Consider the following 15,673-nt stretch of genomic DNA (forward strand, 5'->3'; position numbering starts at 1 on the left):
CAATCAACTTAAAATTATTTAAAAGTATACACCACCTCACTGGCCATGATCCGGCTCAGTGAAACCTGATCTGCTCGCCATAGATGTAAGAGAGTGGCAGCCACTTAGAATAAATCCTGCAAACATGGCTAAATGCTATAAAGTATATGAAAAAAAGATGTTTAAATATATATGTATGAAAAAAATATACACTCAAAATATGCGTATGTATAGCAACAATATCAAATGGGCCATAGTACACATGCAAAAATTGAGGATGAAAAAAAGCGATAGAGCTTGTGCAAAAAGGCTCTGACACCTCACAGTGGATCGGGTAGGATTACCCCAAGCGTTCCGTCACCTGGACTTCCTCAGGGATAAATAAAACATCCCCCAGTACAGATATATATATATATATATATAGCAATAAATATCAGCAGTAGGCAAATAACAGCAGGTGTTCAGAAAGGGACATTAAAGCAAATGTACCACTTGGCCTACTGAAAAAATATTATACATTGCCTGGTCTGGGCCGGCGCGTAGATCCTTTATTCAAACTGCTGCCTGGTTCCCCCCATCTGTGCTGGTTTCTGCAGTTAGGCCCAGTCGGTGCACTGGAGGCACGGTCATTTCACCATTATGTGTGTAATGGGAGTGCTGGGACCATAACAGTGCACCGAGAAGGCCTCATTGTAGACGGAGAAATCAGCGCTGATGGCAGGAACCAGACGGCAGTTTGAAAAATGGAGTACGCTGCCAGGATTTACGCAAAAAAAAAATTTCAGTATGCCTAGTGGTAAATTCACTTTAAAGACAGCCATTCGATACCAATATGCAAAATGGATGAGTATGTTGCATATACAAATGGTGAAAGATGGACGAAGTTGTTTATTGAGGGAAACCCTGCACTCAGTAAGTACTAAATCAGTCTCTTAGGGTGCCTTCACACCTACCGAATCCGCAGCGGGTCTCACTTCTGCGGATTTGTAGCGAGAACCACTGCGGATCCGGTGTCATTCACATTGACATCCCGCTGTGAATATGTGCTTTAACCCCCCGCTGTCCGCAGCCCCGCCGCCGCATCCCCCATCCCCGCCCGCATCCCAACATCACCGGCCACATCCCCGCATCCCCCCATCCCCAGCCGCATCCTGCAGCCCGCCGCCGAGAGCATACATTACCTGCTCGGGGGCGCGGCTGCAGTGAGGCTCCCGGCTCCGGTCCCGCTCAGCTGATCTGAGCGGGACCGGAGCCGGCAGCCTCACTGCAGCCGCGCCGCCGAGCAGGTACTGTATGCTCTCGGCGGCAGGCTGCAGGATGCGGCGGGGGATGGAAGGATGGGGGGATGCGGCCAGGGATGGGGGGATGAAGGCTGCTGGATGCGGCCGGGATGGGCTGATGCGGCCGGGGATGGGGGATGCGGCGGGGCTGCGGACAGCGGGGGGTTAAAGCACATATTCACAGTGGGATGTCAATCCTGTTGCGAGTATGTGCTATCATAGGGGTGAATGGTACCGGATCCGCAGCTGATCTCGCTGCGAATCCGCAGAAGTGAGATCTGCTGCGGAACCGGTAGGTGTGAAGGCACCCTTAAAGGGGTTGTCCAGCGGAAATCTTTTTTCTTTCAAATCAACTTGTGTCAGAAAGTTATATAGATTTGTAATGTACTTCTATTAAAAAAACTCAAGTCTTCCAGTACTTATCAGCTAATATCTGACATGCAGGAAATGTTTTATTTTCAGTCTGACACAGTGCTTTCTGCTGACATCTCTGGCCGAGACAGGAACTCTGTCTCCGTCTTCTAAAAATCCCCATAGAAAGACTCTCCTGCTCTGCTTGCTCTGGACAGTTCCTGTCTTGGCCAGAGATGTCAGCAGAGAGCACTGTGTCAGACTGAAAAAAAAACAAAATTTCCCCCAGGACGTACAGCAGCTAATAAGTACTGGAAAACTTGAGGTTTTTTCATAGAAGTAAATGACAAATCTATATAACTTTCTGACACCAGTTGATTTGAAAGAAAACGATTTTCAGATGACAACTCCTTTAATCTTACTTTCCGAATACCTGCTGTTATTTGCCTAATGCTAATAATTATTGCTATATATACTCGTACTGGGGGGCGTATTATTTCCTCCTCAGTGAGTCCAGGTGATAGAACATGTGTGGTCTTCTTACCCGATCCACTGTGAGATGGATGGATTCAGTTTTTCATCTTCATTTTTTATCTGCACTTGCACTTTGGCCCATTCAATATTGCTGCCTTACATACGCATATTTTCAGTGTATTTTTTTTTTATATTTAAACCCTAGTATCAGTACACTAGCACAAATTTTCAAAAAGTACAGACGGAATTCTACGGATGTGTGCATTAGCCTTTAGGGTACTATTACGCGGAATGATACTTGGCCCGATTCGGCCAATTATTGCTCCGTGTAATAAATACAACGATTAGTCGATGACAACGATCATCGGCTGCTCGTTGATATAGGTTTGAACCTATATTACATCGCTACGTGTAATAGCGGTGCGCGGCCGGCGTCTCACGATGTACATTACCTATCCATGCAGCAGGGCTCCTCATGTGGTCTTCTTCTCCCCGGGTCCCGCGCGCTCCAGCTTCAGAGCGGCCTGTCTCAGCTGACAGGCCGTTCAGCCAATCACTGGCCGGGACTGCCACAGATGGTGATTGGCTGAGAGGCCTGTCAGCTGAGACAGGCCGCTCTGAAGCTGGAGCGCGCGCGAGACCCGGGGAGAAAACCGCAAGAGGAGCACTGCAGCCTGGACAGGTAATGTATAAAGTAAAAGCAAGGGCTGTAAGGACATCGGTAACGATGTCCCTGCAGCCCTTGTTAAACGATAATCAGGCCGTGTAATAGGCCCAGTAAAGTAGCAGATCGGCGCTCGTTTACAGTTATTATGGGGCCTTCATCGGCCCGTGTAATAGTACCCTTACTCAAAGTGACAGCCACTTTCTTAAAATTATGGCGAGTGAATTAGATTTCACTGAGCCGAATCATGACCAGTGAGGTGGTGTATACAGTGGTCCCTTGGTTTAAGAGTAACTTGGTTTAAGAGCTCACAGTTTTTCAAAATTGTCACTTGGTTTAAGAGCATTGGTTTGGTTTAAGAGCTTCCTGTACTGGGTGGCAGCGCGAGTGGGAAAGGGGCATGGTCTGCATAGCGCGATCTACGGCACTGTACTCTGACCCAGGAAGTCTCCCCCACCTTCCAAATCAGAGCATATCCACTTCAGGCTGAGGCTTACATCAGTGGACAGGACTGTAGAGGTAATCTCTTTATAACTGTAACCCCTCTCTCCCCAGGAACAGAGTGCTGCATGTATGTGCCCACATCTGCCCAGCTCATTCCTTCATGCTCCATGCAGTCTCTGTCAGTCCTGATTGGTCCATGCTGAACACACCCCCTTCCCCATTGCTGTCATGTGACCACACAGACCTCTGACAGCAGCCCTGCTTCTCTATTCTAGCCTATTTTACTAAGCTAATAAATTATGGGGATCTGCAGTTCCATCCTGTATCTACAAACTGCTGCTGTTTTTCAGGTTTATGCAGTTACTATACATTATACGCCACATGCTGATTGCTATACTGTACGGTAACTTTTAATATCACATATTTAGCTGCTTATAAATGTTTCTTTCATTTGTTTTACATGTTATTTAGAATATAAAATCATTATTTTTGGGGTGTGGAACCAATTTTCTGCATTTCAATGATTTTTTATGGGAAAATTTGCTTTGGTTTAAGAGTGGATTTGGATTACAAGCATGGTCCTGGAACGAATCCAAGGCACCACTGTACTTTTAAATGATAATAATTTGCTTGCCCCCTAAATTCACGCTTGATAAATATATTTTGATCCTGATACCCCAGGTATAAGGAAAACAAGGATCATCTGACCTTTCTCCAAGCAAGGTGGCCGATAGTCACTGCCTTGCCAACAATGCCCCATGTAAATTATCATTCAACTGATGATAGAAATAGACGTTCCCTTTAAGTTAAAGTGACCCATCCATTATCTAATGCTTCTCAAGACGGGTCATTCAGGAGTTATGGAGGACTAACAATGTTACTTATGTATCCTGGTCACTTGCTGTGTATAAATAGGGGTTGAGCCATAAAAATAGCTCCTTATGCTTGTCAGCTGTTCCAGGCCTAACAGATAAGAGCCCTGTTTTTGTAGGGGGTTCTCAAAGATGTTTATGCAATGAGCCCCCAGTGCTGGACGTCTATGAAATGTCACCATTGTTTTCATAGTCATCTCACAGGGCGCCTGGGGAGACTCACATGCTCGTCCTGTCCTGAGACCGCTCTCATGGATGGAGTGGGTGATGATGATAAACTCTCCGCCAGCTCTCACCATTTGTCATCCCTCAGGGCGCTCAACCAGGAAAGGAAGAATAACAATTACGCCAATGTTTTGTAACTTAATTATCAGATCATTTTGGCTATAAAGATGGTGCATGCTGTATAACACGAAGGGGAACTCACGACATGCCGGAGCCGCTCACAATACCTCACATGTGGCAGCATTTTTATAAGTCCATTATAACTTTGGCGAAATTGTTGCAGGTTTTTAACCTCTATTTGATGTATATATATATATTTTAAAGTGTCACTGTTGTTTACATTTTTTTTGCAGAAATCAATAGTACAGGTGATTTTAAGACACTTTGTAATTGGGTTTATTATCTGAAAAATGCATTTTTTATCATGAAGAAGCAGTTTGAAGCTCTCCCCCCTATCTTCATGGTTCTCTATCGAGAGGGGAGGGGTGGAGAGAGATGAGGCACCAAAACAGGACAACAAAGAGTTAATTTATAGCTACATCACAGGGCTATCTCCTCTGAAGTCAGTACTGACCTCTCTGACCTCTGAATACCGGCTTTCATACAGCTCCCACTGTGTAACCCTTTCTTCTCTGCTCTTTGCTGGCAACTAATCTCCCTCCTCCCCCCTCCCCTCTCCATAGGTTACATAGAGCTCGACTGATGTACAAGAGTTGAGATTTCCTGATATTGAACAGTGAATATGAGAGAGGAGCAGATTACAAAGTTTCTTAAAATCGCCTGTACTATTGATTTCTGCAAAAAAAACAAACATGACAGTGACTCTTTAACAATTCCATTTAGCTCATTGCGCCGCCCTCCTGTCACTTTTATTGTTTGTAATGAAAACATTTGCATAATTCAATTTAATTAAAGCGAATGTACCAATTAGAATAGTGAAAAAAAAATTTCATACTGCTTTGTTGACGTTGGCGCGTACATCCTGGTGGTGCGGTCCATTTTTTAAACTGCTGCTGTGTTCCTGCTATCTGTGCCCGTTTCTGATGTGCAAATCGGGCCGCTCTATGCACTGGAGGCTGGCCCGGCACCTCCAGTGCATAGAGCGGCCTGATTTGCTTATCAGAAACTGATGCAGACAGTGGGAACCCGGAAGCTGTTTAAAAAATGGACCGCAAGATGTACGCGTGTGGCGCCGACAAGTTAGTATGATTTTTTTTTTAAATTATCTATAAGGTACATCCACTTTAACCCCAATGAATTGTTATAGATGTGTGCTGGCCAGTAGGAGTGCATAAGAGGTCTATAGCTCGGTTGGTAGTTACGGATTTACTTAAAGGGAACCTTTGACCCAAGCATTTGGGGCAGAGCTCCTGATACTTACCCGCTCCTGGCGATTAGACTAGACTTTGCTCATGAGGATGTTCACAGTTTGGCTGACTGTGGTTAAAAGGAAATACTCATGCTCGCAGGAGAACTCTGCAGATCTTTAACACAATACTCTGAGGGACCCATGCAGAAGCATGATCACTGACAGGGGGCCCTTGAGCAGATTATCCAACCCTGGACAAGAATGTTATAGTACACAGAACTTATCCTCACAGAGTAGACTGGAGTAGTAACTTGCTTGTTGCAGGTTCCTGGCCTTAAAGAGGAAACATATCTTCACATGAAAGCCAAATCTTTTCCTTTGACTTGACCCTCACGATCAGGTTGAGTTCAGAGGAAACTTTAGGAGCTGCAACTCTCTATATTTGCTTGCCTCTCCCACTCTAAGCTGATACACAGGATACTAAGAGCTTTAAGCTAAATAGCTGACTGACTACCTGGCTAGCAGAAGCTGAGAGAGCAGCCATGTGCTGTGGCCAAAGACAGGTTCAGATTTTCTTCAATGTTAACATTCTAGACTAGGTACTGCTCTGTTTAGTTGAGAGAATCAAGTGACCAAAGCATCTTACTTTCAAACATGTGACCACTAGGTGTGGTAAAGACACAGCAGCACAGTTAACCCTTGCACTGACAATAAACTTTAATATATGCTGTAAAGCAGTGTGTAGCAGTGTTACAAGTAAAGCAGCAGCACATACACAGAATATGTAATACTCAAATACAGTCTGAAATGCTTAGCAAAGCATTTCTCAGCCACATGACAACCTTATCCATAAAATACTTGGGATATGGGTACCAGGACACTGCAGTTGTGAGAGAGAATGTAAAGCTACAGGAGGAAAAAAAAGTACAGAGATAGATAGATAGATAGATAGATAGATAGATAGATAGGAGATAGATAGAAGATAAATAAATAGATAGATAGATAGATAGATAGATAGATAGATAGATAGCAGATAGATGGATAGACAGATAGGAGATAGATAGATAGATAGATAGATAGATAGATAGATAGATAGATAGGAGATAGATAGATAGACAGACAGATAGGAGATAGATGGATAGATAAATAGATAGATAGATCGATAGATGATAGATAGATGATCGCAGTATCCTAAAAATTCGTTTTTCTATTCACCCATATGCAGAACATGGAATTATCATATGGCGGATTAGAGGGATTCCTCACTACATGTATATATTTAGCTGCACATATTACAGTGCAGAAATGGTGCGGCTATTTTTACACCAGCAGCCTCTGGTCCCACAGAAGACGTTCTTTCTGAATACTAATCTGCGGACTGGCGAGGGAGGAAGCGATGGTGGAAATGGAGGCTCAAGCCTACACTGAACTGTCCAGGTTACCATGGCAACTCTGACTGGTGATTTCTTCCATCCAGAATGGGTGCAGCACAGAGAATACTGCTGAGCCACATGTCCGGCATCCCCAGCTACATCTGCTGTCCTGGGATCTGATTACATGCATCACAGAGAGATATAATGCTACATTTCTGCTATTTACATAGATGGTACATCAGCAAAGGGGGCCTTCTCCATTGTAAAAGAGGGGGTTCAGTTCTGAAACAAAGCAGCCCCATCTATGATGTCTATCTTTTTTTCCAATCAGTTTTTTATTGTGAGAATAGCATATTACAAACAGTGAGCAATAAAAGATGTACTTGGGTCACGCAGGACCCGATTTAGACAAATTGGCTACACAAATATAACTTGTATAATACTGCCTTCTATATACAAGAATATAACTACTATAATAAGACCCACATGACCAAAATTAGCAGGATATGCCTGTGCTCACATGTCTGGACCTTATGTCTTCCCCATTCTGTGAGAACAGCAATGGTAAGTGTAATACCATATCCATGCTTGTGTTGTTTGGGGGCAGCCTTCCCCGCCGGTGGTGCTGGCTGGGTTCTGGTGGGGCTTTTTGGATCTGGTCCTGTGACATTGGGGTTGCAGGGCCATTCCATGGCCTCCCTTCCCTGCACGTGCACGCTTTGCGGGGTTGGCGGTCGCTGACCGACACGGTGTGGAGTTAGCGTAGGGACCCGTGTGGACCAGAGGACCTGCGCGGTGATACACGGGGCAATATGGCTTAATCAATTCATATACAGACACTCTGGTGTTGATTTTTAATATAGGCCTAGCGGCATTAGTATCAGCCATAGATGGGATGTGCAGCCGTTCCTTCCTCTCCAGTTCGCGTATAACTACTATAATACTGCACCCTATATACAAGAATATAACTACTATAATACTGCTCCTATATACAAGAATATAACTACTATAATACTGCTCCTATATACAAGAATATACCTACTATAATACTGGCCCTATATACAGGAATATAACTACTATAATACTGCTCCTATATACAAGAATATAACTACTATAATACTGCTCCTATATACAAGAATATAACTACTATAATACTGCCCCCTATATACAAGAATATAACTACTATAATACTGCCCCTATATACAAGAATATAACTACTATAATACTGCTCCTATATACAAGAATATAACTTCTATAATACTGTTCCTATATACAAGAGTATAACTACTATAATACTGCTCCTATGTACAGGAATATAACTACTATAATACTGCTCCTATGTACAAGAATATAACTACTATAATACTGCTCCTATATACAAGAATATAACTTCTATAATACTGTTCCTATATACAAGAGTATAACTACTATAATACTGCTCCTATGTACAGGAATATAACTACTATAATACTGCTCCTTATATACAAGAATATAGCTACTATAATACTGCTCCTATATACAAGAATATAACTACTATAATACTGCCTACTATATACAAGAATATAACTACTATAATACTGCCTCCTATGTAGTAAGTATAAATACAATAACACAGCCCCTTATGTACGGGGTATTTCTCATGTCCCTCCAGTTGTCAGTGATATTAGTATTAGCCTAGTCTTTGCAGTGTTTGTTGCTCAGCTGGATCTTGTTACAGTTTTCTCCAGGTTGACACATGGCGGTGATGCCTTGGGGACCGGCCCTGCAGGTTGGGAGCGGAGCGGTTACCAGGCTGGGTACAATGGGAATATTTTGATTACTCTGCGAGGTTATTTCAGAATCTAATGAGATTATTGTGCTCGTGTTTAGCGCTCCGGATACACTTAGACCATAATGATGTTGATAATAGACAGAAACACAGAAGTCGGCTCAGAGCAGAGACATGACGCCTGAATCACCTCCTTCACGATAGGATCCCAAAGCTTTAGAGCCCGGAACTTCTCTGAGTTTCCGTCACAGTGTAACAGGAGTTGTGCAAAACCTTCTCCCCAAGAAGCCATGTCTCTCCTATTATAAGGCAATTATTGTGGCAGCTTTTGATGCAGCAGACTGGCATTGAGTGCTATAATTTAGTCTATTACCAGCAATAACCTCCTATACTTAACCAATGGTGATATATATATATATATATATACACATCTATATTCTTAGGCTTCTCTGCATCTTATTGCCAGTGTCTTCTCCTTGTATTAGAGATGCATCGGCTTTGCTCTTTATCCTTCATCTGATCATTATGTATCTCTCCATATACAGGCAGGTCCGGCAGCTGGGCCCGAGTACTCAGCAGCTGGCTCACTGCTGGATTTGGCCACAGATATCTTGTAGTTTTAAAGGCTCAGTTCTATCTTGTCCTACTTATACCCCATCCTGTAACATCTGCTGCGAATGGTTCTGTATAAGAAGGTATATCCACAAAATCCTGATAGTCCTAAGATGTGTAAAGTATAAGGAACATTTAACACTTTGAGGAACATCCAACATGGCTGCTTTTAGAGTGCCGGAGGGGGTGTAGAGTAAGATATGGTATAGCGGTGGCTCATGCACGCTTGGCTGAAAAGAGCGCGCGTGTACAGTATATAGGGGTCGGGGAGGGGTGTGTGGCTGATCTTGTGGGTATTACCAATAAACACAGATCTTACTCCTGCCTAGTAAGTTGTAGTTCCCTTCCCAGTTCCATTTGTCTTATAAAATGACTATTAAAGGGGTACTCCAACGTCAGGTTTAAACAAAATTCAAATGCTGTCTGCTCCACTTCTGAAACCACCAAAAATGCAATTGGTTTATGTGTCTGTAATCCTTTCCCTACCATGTCCTCTCACTACTTCCTGGCTGAGCCTATGGGTGGGTTCACATTGAGGAATTCTCGCGGATAAACTCGGATAAAAAGGAATTCCGCCGGCTGTACGCACTCACGGACGCACGCCTTTCCGCCGGCTCCATAGACACCATTCTATGGCCTGGCTGATTCTGCCGAAAAAACTGACATGTCAATTCTTTCGGCGGATAGCGGAATCAGCCGGCCCATAGAATAGTGTCTATGGAGCCGTCGGAAAGGCACGTGTCCGTGAGTGCATACAGTTGGCGGAATTCCACAGAGTTTATCCGCGAGAATTCCTCAATTTGAACCCACCCTAATACTGCAATTCCCAGAATGCATTGCTTTCCCTCATCTTTCCATTAAAGTTCTCCCATCCTGTCTACTCCCCTCCCCCAGCACTCCTGACAGAGGTGCTACAGAACATTGCACTTCACAGCAGACTGTGTTTCCACAGCAGGTGTGCAAGGTTGCTGCACACATCCTCTGTCTGCTCCTCTGCCTGAGCCATTGTTTAGCACAAGGCAGCCGGTACTGGCTTCAGGTTTTTGTTGGCTCTTGGGTGACAGAGCCTCAGCGGGCCCTTCATCCATCCACTATGTACCCATCATCCACACACTATGCACAATCACTTGAGACATTACTAACATACGCAAACACACAATACTGACACAGACACTGGCTTACACAGACACTGACTGACTGACACTGACACACTCAGGCACTGCTCAACTAAGTGTGCTTGTGTTCTGAATGGGAAGAGAGCATGTAAGTCAATGTGAATCTTCTCTGGCAGCAGCTTATCTCTTCTGAGGACAAAAGGATCCAACTACCTGATTCCTTTTTGTCCTGATATTATTTGCGGGAGAGTCAGGAGGCTCCCATACACAATAGATGTTAAAACGTGTATGGACAGATGTGGACGTGAGGAAATCCATACACTGCGCATGTATGTCCTTGGTGGAAGAGCTTGCCATTGCTTCTATACGTTTGCCCCCAGGTTCTCCTGAAACATATTTAACCGAGCATAATGGACAAAGAATTTAAGGGACATCCTGAAGCCCATTGTCTTGTAGGTCTTGACCAAAGTCTCGTCCAAATCCATATGGTATTCCACCTTATGATTGCTGAGGAAGCTCTGAACCAATGTAATAAAAGTCCAGGGCTCCTCACTAGAAAGCTTCTTAGGGAATTCCTCGCACTCCAGGATCTGTGGTCCATGGAAGTCACTTGCTGGGACCTTTCCTCAGACAGATCCCGTGAAGGATCCATTGCGATGTACATTAGTGGCATTGGCCCCTTACGTAGGTCCACCACTGGCTATTGACCTTGTTCTATGAACCTCCCACCTCCTCTGTGGTCAGTCCAGCTTATGGTAATTTGTCTTGGTGTCCCATCTGTTTTCATGCCAAAGACAGCTGAAAAACTTTGTGAAATCACCTTGAAACCCTGTCAGGAATGGCAGCATGTAAAAATCTTCAATAACCCTCTACCCATCATGTGATCTTACTTAGTCAACCCATGAAGTGGATGGGAAGAGGGTTGACAACTCAACATTTCTCTTGGGTGTCTACAGGTGTTTCAGGGTTGTTCCAAGGTGGTCTCTGGGGTGGGGCTTAAATTGCCTGATTTTGGGGTGTTAGTTGCTGTAGTTAAAACTGTGTGCACATGCCATTCATGGTGGAGGTTCTTGTCAAATGGTGGACACTCCGGACAAGGATTGAATATTCAGGTCATATACTAAACCATTCGCTCTCAATATGGAGAATCCAGGTGGGAAAGACTTAGGGGTAGGACAGTGTGCTGTTTCCAACCCCCGAGGTGATCATACCCTGTCCAACCCCCAAATATCTCATACTCTAAATGCACTTAGTTGGTATTAGTACAGGAGAAAATGTTTTGGAACCTAGTGTAGACAACCATCCTTCTAGTGGTGTAACTACTCAGTCCCCCCTTGGAAAAGGAGTTCCTACCAACTTTAGTTGGGAGCCTAAATATTTAGAGACTGACTTTAATAGGACAACTTAGTAAATGAGGTCTTACGTAGGATGGGGCTGTAGTTTCTCCACAGTTCACTTAGTTCTTTGATACAACTTTTGCTGTTTCCTGGCAGATCTTCTTAGCTAACCTTGCAGACGCCAGACGTAGAGTTATACGATATCGTCCTCTCGGCTTTGTCACACATTATAATAAGTTTTCTTTGTACGGTATCAAAACCACTTTTAAGCTGTGAAACTGTCCCCCTGAGCACACCAGTGAGCTAACTGGACAGTAGACCCCCACAGGGACCAGCCCACCTCCAGCCCAGCTGGAGCACCAATCCATACCCATTCTCTGCCTTGCTCCATATCAGAACTGAACATTTGATGTCAGGCTTGATAGATGACCGCTGTGTCCCCAGTGGCTTCCACTTCAGGCCAGGTCATTGTGATATTGTGTACATCACCAGCTTTATCCTCATACGGTTACATTGTATTCATGGAGAAGTGGAAAGTTTTTGAAAAATAAAATAATTCAATAAATTTAGTATTTTGCAATATTAATTGTACACAAATTTATGTTTATTCAGCATTGATAAGAACTAGGCTCAGTTATTGTTAGTTTGCCACAGATGGTTTGAAAAGTTTGGGCCAAATAGTTTCATAATGTTGCATAGTGGGCAGTGGTTTGTACAGTCTATTAGCAGTGGTGGACAGTGGTATGTACACTGTATGGTCAACAGTAGTATGTACATTTCATGGGCAAGTGCCATATAACATTTTAGGTTTTTTTGAAAAAATTTTTTTAAAGTCTTTACAAAAATCTTTTTGAAAAATCTTTTTTTTTTATAAATGAGGTTCTTAGCAGATGGTTTGATCAAACTGAATGTACCAACTCACCATGTGAAGGTGCCCTCAGAGAGTTGGACCTACACTAACAATGGCCTCTCTCGGACTATAAGTCTACATATCTGGGCATATAGGGCTAACATAACTCTGTGTAGCACACCTGCAGGAGCTGGATGAAGTGCACGGCTATAAAGAGGGAGCCACCCTCCACATTAGGATCCTATTACACTGAGCGATTTTTAACGATTAACGATAAACGATCGCAAACGAGATTGTTTATCGTTAACCTGAAATCGTTCACCATATTACACAGAACGATAGTCGTTAGTTACGATCGTTACTATGATCGTTATTGCGATCGTTACTATGATCGTTTATTCCTTCTGATCCCAGAAAAACAATGAACAATGTGCAATTACGTTGAACGATTAGTGAAAAAACGCGGAACTTGAGCGAATGAACGTGGAATTACAGCGAACGATTAATAATAATTTTAGATTCAGATCTATATCAACGATCAATGACATAGGAATGATTTTTTAATCGTTGTCTGCAATTAAACAGAACGATTAGCGTTTAAATTCGAACAATTTAACAATTTTTCGCACGATAATCGTCCAGTGTAATAAGGCCTTTAGTCTGCAGTGGAGCAAAGAGCATAAGCTGACGAACTCCATTGATTCCTGCTCAACCTAACTAGGGAACCTTGAGGGGTTAGCTACAACCAGTTGTTTAACTATGGGACTCGTACTACCAGGAATGACACTCCTTGGGTTCTGCTGGCATAAGGTGGTCTTTGTTCTTCTTCTCAGTCCTAACCATGAGTTCTAGATTCTTCAAGTCACACACAGCACAAGTTGTCCCAGAATAGTTCTATACTATTAGGCAAGGCCCCAAGACAGTCCCTTAGCTTAACTCTACTCAAGTGACACCTACTGCCTACAGTACCAGCACCCAAGCCCACTGCTAACAACACTTAGCAACCCCAGGTTACTGCATATGCATTTCCCACTGCCTGGTGAGGTGTAAAGTTCCCTGGTGGTCAGTGGTGACTTCATGGCATTTATATGGTCAGTGGTATACAGTATATAATACTTATCCTTTAACCATTATTTTCTTTACCAAATGAGCCACATAACCCCTGGTTGTCACTGTTGTATGGTATTTTAGAGGTTTTACAGAGGGTTACATTATACAGAGGAGACACAAGGGAAAGCAATGCAGCAGGGCGGTCATGTGTCTAATTTTTTGGTAATTTCAGTGAAAATTTAGCCAGCACCGTATGTTCTCGAATTTCCTAGAAGACAAGGACAATGGCTCATCTCATCCTGGCGCTCTTGTGTATCTTCTTGCAGGAACGTCTCCTCCTCTCCATTCTGCCCAAACATATTGCAGATGAGATGCTCAACGACATGAAGAAAGACCAAAAACAGAAAGAACTGCAGCAGTTTAACACCATGTATATGTACCGGCACGAGAATGTCAGGTACGTGAGGCCCTTTATTTCATGCAACCAGATGACTTGCAAATACAGTGTTCTGATCCTTAAAGGGGGTTGCACAGAAAAAACGCACACACCTGTTCATGAGTTGTGTTAGCATTGTAGTTCAACACTGTTGAAATGAATGGGGCTGAGCAGCAATACCATATCCTGTAGACATCAGTAGCGCTGTTTTTGAAATGAAGCAGCCATGCTTTTCTAATCAGACTTAGCAAAAACAGAAGCTGTACTGATTAGGAATGTAAAGATTTTCTTGTGGGTGGTATCTGGGTCAGACACGCCCCTGAGCAAAAGAAAGGAGGTGGCATCCAGAGGACAGTTTCCTTGATAATTGATATATGTGTGCCCTAGATCTACGTCATACAAAGGGTCCAGGATTAGTTCAAAAGCATGTTTGAGGGGACCCCATAAGGCCCAATATGTCCGCACAGTCATACCCATTACTTGTTTTCCCACTTCACTTGTAAAACATAAGGCTGGCTAGGTTTGCCCACTTCCTGAGGACTCCCCTGTGGACATGGGGGACACTATGCAAATGGCTAACCTGATAGGGGCCTCTTGTTCTTTAAGGGCCCCTAGGATGCTTATTGGTACATATGCCCAGAAAATGACAGGTTTAGCCATAGGGACCACAGAGGTGGCAGTTGCACCCTAGGCTCGTACCTAAGGGGGCCCAGATGGGCACTAAACAATCGGGTACTGCAAATAAAGATGTATGTGAGTAGCTATACCCAGGATGGAGGAGTGCTATAACTATGTAGATCACTCCATCCTTCCTCCCTACAATGTAGATCACTCCATCCTCCCTCCTCACAATGTGGAGCACTCCATCCTCCCTCCCTACAATTTAGAGCACTCCATCCTTCCTACAATGTAGAGCACTCCATCCTCCCTCCCTACAATGTAGAGCACTCCATCCTTCCCACAATGTAGAGCACTCCATCCTCCCTCCCTACAATGTAGAGCACTCCATCCTCCCTCCCTACAATGTAGAGCACTCCATCCTTCCTCCCTACAATGTAGAGCACTCCATCCTTCCTACAATGTAGAGCACTCCATCCTCCCTCCCTACAATGTAGAGCACTCCATCCTTCCCACAATGTGGAGAGCTCCATCCTCCCTTCCCACAATGTGGAGCACTCCATCCTCCCTTCCAATATATATCACTCGATCCAAGTAGGTCAATGTATGTATGTGGCAATGTGTACAATGATTCTGCATAGCGGTGCAACCTACATAAAGTAACCCTGATGTTTTCTGTCTCCTGACAGTATTCTCTTCGCTGACATTGTCGGCTTCACCCAGCTATCGTCTTCCTGCAGTGCCCAGGAGCTGGTAAAGCTGTTAAATGAACTATTCGCACGATTCGACAAGCTTGCAGCGGTAAGTATAGATGTATATAGGTATATGTATGGACGTAGCAGAGCTGTGATTGTCACCCACAATTTATAGGTTTGGAAGACTGCTGGTGCCATTGCATTGCATTCCAAGGACACTA

At 43.8% G+C, this 15,673-nt stretch overlaps 1 protein-coding gene across 3 annotated transcripts in view; it reads left to right on the forward strand.

Moving 5' to 3' along the window:
- Positions 1–15,673, forward strand: part of ADCY3 (adenylate cyclase 3) — a 79,627-nt gene that overhangs the window by 47,599 nt on the left and 16,355 nt on the right. For all 3 annotated transcript variants that reach the window (XM_069975764.1, XM_069975765.1, XM_069975766.1), the window contains exons 3-4: positions 14,030–14,160; positions 15,447–15,558. In XM_069975764.1, the coding sequence (XP_069831865.1) occupies positions 14,030–14,160; positions 15,447–15,558 (243 nt within the window). The remainder of the gene's footprint in view (positions 1–14,029; positions 14,161–15,446; positions 15,559–15,673) is intronic.

Source organism: Dendropsophus ebraccatus, chromosome 6 (assembly GCF_027789765.1).
Source record: "Dendropsophus ebraccatus isolate aDenEbr1 chromosome 6, aDenEbr1.pat, whole genome shotgun sequence".
NCBI classification, from domain to species: Eukaryota; Metazoa; Chordata; class Amphibia; order Anura; family Hylidae; genus Dendropsophus; species Dendropsophus ebraccatus.